Source organism: Haliaeetus albicilla, chromosome 30 (assembly GCF_947461875.1).
Source record: "Haliaeetus albicilla chromosome 30, bHalAlb1.1, whole genome shotgun sequence".
NCBI lineage: Eukaryota > Metazoa > Chordata > Aves > Accipitriformes > Accipitridae > Haliaeetus > Haliaeetus albicilla.
The window spans coordinates 34,445-42,827 of NC_091512.1; the positions used below are offsets into that span (position 1 = coordinate 34,445).

Genomic DNA, 8,383 nt, shown 5'->3' on the forward strand with positions numbered 1-8,383 from the left:
CCCTGACAGCCCCCAGGGGGGGAGGCGGGGGGGAGGGGCCGGGGGAGGGGGAGGGGAGGGAGGGGGCGGGGGGGAGGGGCGGGGGGGGCGTGGCCCCGCCCCACCTCCTCAATGGGGCCCATTTCCCCTATTCCTAGGGAAAAAAAATTAATAAAGTTAGAAATGGGTGGGGCAGTGGGCGGGGCTGGGAGGGGAGGGGTGGGCTCTGTCTGACTGAGCTCCGCCCTCCCCCACGCCCACGCCAAAGGGTTAAATTAAATCCCCAGGGGGACCCCCAGGCAGGCCAAGCTCCGCCCACCCGGGCGAAACCCCGCCCCTCCTTGGTGCCAAGCCCCGCCCCCCGTCCCCTGCCCAGCGCGGGCCAAGCCCCGCCCACCGCAGGAGGAGCCGCCCAGCCCCGCCCACCCGGGGACTAAACCCCGCCCACCCCCTTTGCTGGGCTGCCAAGCCCCGCCCACCCCCCACCCCAGTGCGGGGCCAAGCTCCGCCCACCGGAGAGGAGGAGCCGCCGCCGAGCTCCGCCCACCCGGGCCAAACCCCGCCCCTTCCTTCGGTGCCAAGCCCCGCCCCCTCCCCCGGTTTTGGTTTTTTTTTTTTTACATCGGGGGGGGCGGGGCGGGGAGAGAGGGGAAATTACCGAGAGTTAATGAGAATAATAACGAGAATAATTAATAATAATGAATAATAATGAGGATGGTGATGAGGAAACAGGCTCCGCCCACTTTGTGACGCGCCTGGGGGGAGGGGAGGGGCCTGGCGAAGGCCGCGGGGGGGGGGGAGGGGCGGGGGCTTAATTACGGGCTTAATGAGCGGCCGGGACCCGCCCTTATTAATTATTCCCGCCCCTCATTACCCCGTCGCCACGGCAACCGCGGCGGTGCGACCCGGGAGGCGCCATTTTGGGAGGAGGCGGAGCCGCGCGTCGCTGATTGGCCGAGAGAAGGCCGCCGCGCGCTTCCCATTGGCCGCCGGGCGAGACGGGCGTCTCCCATTGGCCGCGCCTCGGCGGGGGGGGGCGGGCGCAGCGTGGCGCGGGGAAGATCCTCGTCCTCTGATTGGCCGCGGCAGGAACCGGGCACCGCCCATCGCCTCAGAGCGGGCGCGGCCTTGCGCGCATGCGCGGGACGGCCCTGAGTAGGGGGGGCGGGCAGAACTCGTCCTCTGATTGGCCGCGAGGGGAACCGGGCGCCTCCGATTGGTCGGAGGGCGGGCGCGGCGTTGCGCGCATGCGCCGGCAGGGAGGAGCGGCGCCGGTTTCCGTTTCTCCCCCGTCACGTGATCCCGGCCGCTCTTAAAGGGGCCGAGAAGGCGGGGGGGGGGGGGGATATAAAGAACCTTAAAAAATTTAATTCGGGGGGGGGGCGGGGAGGCTTCACGAGCGCGATGGCGGCCGGCGACAACGTCTTCCTCTTCGTCCCCAACCTCATCGGTGAGCCGGGCGCTTCCGGGTTGAGTCGGGGGGGGGGGGGTGGTGCCTTTTTGCCTGAATTTGAGAGAATTTCCCTCAGGAAAAAGCCGCTCCCCCCCCCGTTCTCCTCAGGTTACGCCCGCCTGGCTCTGGCCGCCGTTTCCTTCTACCTGATGCCGCGATCGCCGGCACCGGCGGCCGCTTGTTACGGGCTCAGCGCCCTCCTCGACGCCGTCGACGGGCAGGCGGCCCGGCTGCTGGGGCAGGGTGGGCGGGGCTCCGGGGTGGGCGGGGCTCCGGGGTGGGCGGGGCTTGGGGTGGGCGGGGGAAGGGGGGGAGGGGGAAGGGGGGGAGGGGGAGGGGGTCAGGCTGCCGTGGGTAGGCCGGGGTGGGAGGGGCTTGGGGGTGGGAGGGGCTTGGGGGTGGGAGGGGCTTGGGGTGGGAGGGGCTTGGGGTGGGAGGGGCTTGGGGTGGGGCTTGGGGTGGGAGGGGCTTGGGGTGGGAGGGGCTTGGGTGGGGGGCTTGGGGTGGGAGGGGCTTGGGGTGGGAGGGGCTTGGGGTGGGAGGGGGTTTTAGGAAGGGGTGAGGGGATGTGGGAGTGGGGAGGTGGGCGGGGTCTGGGGCTTGGGGCGGGGAGGCGGGGTTTTGGGATAGGGGCGGGGTTTGGGGTAGGGGCGGGGCTTGGGGCTGGGAGGCGGGGTTTCAGGATGGGGCGGGCTTTTGGGGTGGGGGTGGGGCTTGGGGCTGGGAGGCGGGGTTTTGGGATAGGGGCGGGGTTCGGGGCTGGGAGGCGGGGTTTTGTGGTTGGGGCGGGGTTTAGGGGTGAGGGAGTGGCCAGGGAGTTGGGGGCGTGTGGGGTTAGGGGGCGTGGCTTGGGTCGGGGGGCGTGGCGGGGGGCGTGGCCGGGGGGTGCAGCTTTAGGTTGGGCCGTGTCTTGGGGCAGGGAGGCGGGGTGTTTTTTGTGGTTGTTGGGGCGTGGCTTTACGGGGCGTGGCCTCGTGTCGGGGCGTGGCTCGGGGGCGTGGCCTGCGGCTCGGGGGGCGTGGCTGGGGGCCACGGGCGGGGTTCGGTGCCTCTGCACCCCCCCCCCCCCCCCCCCCCGCGGAGTCCCTGCCCCCGCCCCTCCGGCGGGTGGGGCGTGGCCCGCTGGGCGTGTCCCCGGCTGCAGCCCCGCCCCGGCCCCGCCCCCAGGCTCGCGGCTGGGCGCCATGCTGGACATGCTGGCGGACCGGCTCTCCACCATGGGGCTGCTGCTCAACCTCGCCCTCCTCTACCCGGGCGCCGCCCCCCTCTTCCAGCTCAGCACCGCCCTCGACGTCGCCAGCCATTGGCTGCACATGCACTGGTGGGCGGGGCTTGCGGGGGTGCGGCCGGGCGGGGCGGAGGGGGGAGGGTGGGAGGGGAGAGGCGGCGGGGGGGCGGGGCGGGGGGCGGGGGGGGCGGGGGGGCGGGGCTCGGGGTGGGGGGCGGGGCTCGGGGTGGGGGGCGTGGCTCGGGGATGGTGGGCGTGGTCTTGGGGCGGGGCTGGGAGGGAGGGAGCGGTTGGGAAGAGAGGGTGGGGGTGGGAGGGAAGAGGGGTTGGGGCGTGGCTTGGGGGTTGGGGCGTGGTTTGGGAGGTTGGGGGCGTGGCTTGGGGTGGGAGCGTGGTTTGGGGTTAGGGCGTGGTCTTGGGGCGGGGCTGGGAGGGAGGGAGCAGTTGGGAAGAGAGGGTGGGGGTGGGAGGGAAGAGGGGTTGTGGGCGTGGTTTGGGGGTTGTGGGCGTGGTTTGGGGTTGGGGTGTGGCTTGGGGTTGTGGGCGTGGTTTGGGGTTGGGGCGTGGCTTGGCTGTGGGCGTGGTTTCCCGGTGGGCGTGGCCGGCTCAGCCTATCATGTCTGGGTGTATGGGGGGCTGGGCGGGTGTTCCCCCCCTCGGGCTGGGCGGGGCGTGGCCCGCGCGGGCGTGGCCTGCGTGGGCGTGGCGTCGCCTGACCACGCCCCTCCCGCAGCACCACCCTGGAGGGGGGCAGAGCCACAAGGCCGTGGGGGGGGAGGGGCACCCCCTGCTCCGCCTTTACTACAGCTCCAGGGTGAGTGGGGGGGGAGGGGTGGGGCAGGGGTGGGGCAGGGGGCGTGGCCCCCCGTGACCACGCCCCCTGCCCCTCCCCTCCCCCCCCCAGCCCCTCCTGTTTTTGCTCTGCGCCGGCAACGAGGGGTTTTACTGCTGCCTCTACCTGCTGCACTTCGGGGAGGGGCCGCCGGGTGAGGGGCACTGGGGGGCACTGGGAGGGACTGGGAGGGACTGGGAGGGACTGGGGGGGGGGTTGGGGGGAGACTGGGGGGCACTGGGAGGGGATTTGGTGGGACTGGGGGGCACTGGGAGGGACTGGGAGGGGGTTGGGGGGGACTGGGAGGGGATTTGGGGGGGACTGGGAGGGGGTTGGGGGGCACTGGGAGGGACTGGGAGGGGATTGAGGGGGACTGGGAGAGACTGGGAGGGGATTTGGGGAAACTGGGGGGCACTGGGAGGGACTGGGGGGGGACTGGGGGGCACTGGGGGGGGACTGGGAGGGGATTGAGGGGGACTGGGAGGGGATTTGGGGAAACTGGGGGGCACTGGGGGGTACTGGGAGGGGATTTGGTGGGACTGGGGGCACTGGGGGGCACTGGGAGGGACTGGGAGGGGGTTGGGGGGAGACTGGGAGGGACTGGGGGGACTGGGGGGCACTGGGGGGGGATTGGGTGGAACTGGGAGGGACTGGGATGGGATGGGGTGGGACTGGGAGGGGCTGGGGGGGGACTGGGAGGGAACTGGGGGCAACTGGGAGGAACTGGGGGGGGGGCAGCAAGAAAACCAGTGACCACCCTTAACCCCCCCCTCTCTTTTTTTCTCCCCCCCCCATTTTTTCTCTCCCCTCCCCCATCCCATGTCCCCCTCACCCATTTCCCCCCCCCCAAATTTTTTGCCCCCCCCCCCATTTTTTGGGGCCCCCCCCCATTTTTGGGGTCCCCCCCAGTGGTGCCGGGGGGGCCGGGCCTGTTTCGGGTGGGGGTCTGGGTGGGGACCCCCCTGGCCGCCCTCAAAGCCGCCCTCAACCTGCTGCAGCTGGGGGGGGCTGCCCGCCGCCTCGCCGCCCTCGACGCCCCCCCCCCCCGCCCCAAAGAGCACTGAGACCCCCCCCCGGAAAAAAAAAAAAAAATTTCACCTACCCCCCCAAAAAAAAGAAGAAAAAAAAAAATCACACACCCAAAAAGAAAGGAAAAAAAAATTCAACCCCCCCCCCAAAAAAAATTTCACCCACCCCCCCAAAAAAAAGAAGAAAAGAAAATGACCCCCCCCAAAAAAGAAGGAAAAAAAAATCACACACCCAAAAAAAAAAGAAAAAAAATTTCACCCACCCCCCCCAAAAAAAGAAGAAAAAAAAAAATCACACACCCAAAAAGAAAGGAAAAAAAAATTCAACCCCCCCCCAAAAAAAATTTCACCCACCCCCCCAAAAAAAAGAAGAAAAAAAAATGACCCCCCCAAAAAAAGAAGGAAAAAAAAACTATCACACACCCAAAAAAAAAGAAAAAAAATTTCATCACCCAAAAAAAGAAGATAAAATTTCACCCCCAAAAGAAAAAGACAAAAAATTTCACCCCCCAAAAAAAGAAAATAAAATTTCACTCCCAAAAGAAAAAGAAAAAAAATTTCACCCCCCAAAAAAGAAGAAAATAAGATTTCACCCCAAAAGAAAAAGAAAATTACCCCCCCAAAAAAGGAAAAAAAAAATCACACCCAAAAAAAAGAAAAAAAATTTCATCCCCCAAAAAAAGAAGATAAAATTTCACTCCCAAAAGAAAAAGACAAAAAATTTCACCCCCCAAAAAAAGAAAATAAAATTTCACTCCTAAAAGAAAAAAAATTTCACCCCTCAAAAAAAGAAAATAAAATTTCAGCCCCAAAAGAAAAAGAAAATTCCCCCCCAAAAAAGGAAAAAAAAAATCACCCCAAAAAAAAGAAAAAAAATTTCAACCCCTCCCCAAAAACAGAGAAAAAAATTTTCACCCACCCCCCCAAAAAAAGAAGGAAAAAAAAAACATACACCCAAAAAAACAGAAAAAAAATTTCACCCCCCCAAATAAAAGAAAATAAAATTTCACCCCCAAAAGGAAAAGAAAAAAAATTTCACCCCCCAAAAAACAGAAGAAAAAAAAATCTCACACCTCAAAAAAAAGAAAAAATTTCACCCCCCAAAAAGAAAAAAAGAAAAATTTTTACCCCCCCAAAAAAGAAGAAAAAAGAAAATCTCACACCCCGGAAAAAAAAGAAAAACAAATTTCACCCCCAAAAGAAAAAAAAATAAAATTTCACTCCCCAAAAAAAACAAAAAAAAAATTTACCCCCCAAAAAAAGAAAAAAAATTTCACCCCAAAAGAAAATGAAAAAAAATTTCACCCCCCCAAAAAACGAAAAAAAAAAAATTTCACCCCAAAGAAAAAATAAAAATTTCACCCCCCCAAAAAAAGAAAAAAAAAATTTCACCCCAAAGAAAAAATAAAAATTTCACCCCGAAAAAAGAAAAAAAAAATTTCACCCCCCAAAAAAAGAAAAAAATTTCAGCCCCCCCAAATCAAAGAAACAAAAATTTCAGCCCCCAAAAAACGAAGAAAAAAAAAAAATTTCACCCCCCAAAAGAAAAAAACAAAAATTTCACCCCCCAAAAAAAGAAAAAAAAAAATTTCACCCCCAAAACCCCCCAAACTCCCACCCTGCCCCCCCCCAATAATTAAAAAAAATCCCCCCCCCCCGTTGGATGTCGCCAATAAACGCCGCTGCTGCCCATCCCCCGCGTCGGAGAGGGGTTTTTTGGGGGGGGGGGGAGTTTGGGGGGGGTCACTTCATGGGGGGGTCACGTGATTATGGGGGGGGCACTTATTTGGGGGGGGTCACTTTTTTGGGGGGGACACACAATTATTTTGGGGGGTCACAATTATTTTTGGGGGGGTCACCCCATTATTTGGGGGGTCACATTATTTTGGGGGGGTCACTCCATATTTGGGGGGGTCACACAATTATTTGGGGGGGTCACATTATTTGGGGGGGTCACCCCATTATTTGGGGGGGTCACTATTTTTGGGGGGGTCACATTATTTGGGGGGTCACAATTATTTTTGGGGGGGTCACCCCATTATTTGGGGGGGTCACACAATTATTTGGGGGGGTCACTCGATTTTGGGGGGGTCACATCAATTATTTGGGGGGGTCACAATTATTTTGGGGGGGTCACTCCATATTTGGGGGGTCACACAATTATTTGGGGGGGTCACTATTTTTGGGGGGTCACATTATTTTTGGGGGGTCACACAATTATTTGGGGGGGTCACTCGATTTTTGGGGGGGTCACCCCATTATTTGGGGGGTCACTATTATTTGGGGGGGTCACATCAATTATTTGGGGGGGTCACATTATTTTGGGGGGGTCACATTATTTTTGGGGGGGTCACACAATTATTTGGGGGGGTCACAATTATTTTTGGGGGGGTCACCCCATTTTGGGGGGTCACATTATTTTGGGGGGGTCACATCAATTATTTGGGGGGGTCACTATTTTGGGGGGGTCACAATTATTTGGGGGGGTCACTCGATTTTGGGGGGTCACATCAATTATTCGGGGGGGGTCACATTATTTTGGGGGGGTCACCCCATTATTTGGGGGGGTCACTTTTTTGGGGGGTCACACAATTATTTGGGGGGTCACATTATTTTGGGGGGGTCACCCCATTTTGGGGGGGGTCACTTTTTGGGGGGGGTCACATTATTTTTGGGGGGGTCACCCCATTTTGGGGGGGGTCACCCCATTATTTGGGGGGGGTCACTCGATTTTGGGGGGGTCACATCAATTATTTGGGGGGGTCACATTATTTTGGGGGGGTCACATTATTTTGGGGGGGTCACTCCATATTTGGGGGGGTCACACAATTATTTGGGGGGGTCACATTATTTGGGGGGGTCACCCCATTATTTGGGGGGGTCACTATTTTTGGGGGGGTCACATTATTTGGGGGGTCACAATTATTTTTGGGGGGGTCCACCCCATTATTTGGGGGGGTCACACAATTATTTGGGGGGGTCACTCGATTTTGGGGGGGTCACATCAATTATTTGGGGGGGTCACAATTATTTTGGGGGGGTCACTCCATATTTGGGGGGTCACACAATTATTTGGGGGGGTCACTATTTTTGGGGGGTCACATTATTTTTGGGGGGTCACACAATTATTTGGGGGGGTCACTCGATTTTTGGGGGGGTCACCCCATTATTTGGGGGGTCACTATTATTTGGGGGGGTCACATCAATTATTTGGGGGGGTCACATTATTTTGGGGGGGGTCACATTATTTTTGGGGGGGTCACACAATTATTTGGGGGGGTCACAATTATTTTTGGGGGGGTCACCCCATTTTGGGGGGTCACATTATTTTGGGGGGGTCACATCAATTATTTGGGGGGGTCACTATTTTGGGGGGGTCACAATTATTTGGGGGGGTCACTCGATTTTGGGGGGTCACATCAATTATTCGGGGGGGTCACATTATTTTTGGGGGGGTCACCCCATTATTTGGGGGGGGTCACTTTTTTGGGGGGTCACACAATTATTTGGGGGGTCACATTATTTTGGGGGGGTCACCCCATTTTGGGGGGGGTCACTTTTTGGGGGGTCACATTATTTTTGGGGGGGTCACCCCATTTTGGGGGGGGGTCACCCCCATTATTTGGGGGGGTCACTCGATTTTGGGGGGGTCACATCAATTATTTGGGGGGGTCACATTATTTTGGGGGGGTCACATTATTTTGGGGGGGTCACTCCATATTTGGGGGGGTCACACAATTATTTGGGGGGGTCACATTATTTGGGGGGGTCACCCCATTATTTGGGGGGGTCACTATTTTTGGGGGGTCACATTATTTGGGGGGTCACAATTATTTTTGGGGGGGTCACCCCATTATTTGGGG

At 58.8% G+C, this 8,383-nt stretch overlaps 1 protein-coding gene across 1 annotated transcript; it reads left to right on the top strand.

Moving 5' to 3' along the window:
* Positions 1–1,313: 1,313 nt before the first annotated feature.
* On the top strand, positions 1,314–4,582 carry CDIPT (CDP-diacylglycerol--inositol 3-phosphatidyltransferase). The gene is given in 7 exon segments (XM_069774563.1): positions 1,314–1,429; positions 1,541–1,675; positions 2,600–2,753; positions 3,394–3,410; positions 3,413–3,474; positions 3,565–3,646; positions 4,402–4,582. Coding segments are annotated over 7 exon segments (651 nt in total). The 5' UTR covers positions 1,314–1,383; the 3' UTR covers positions 4,557–4,582.
* Positions 4,583–8,383: the final 3,801 nt, after the last annotated feature.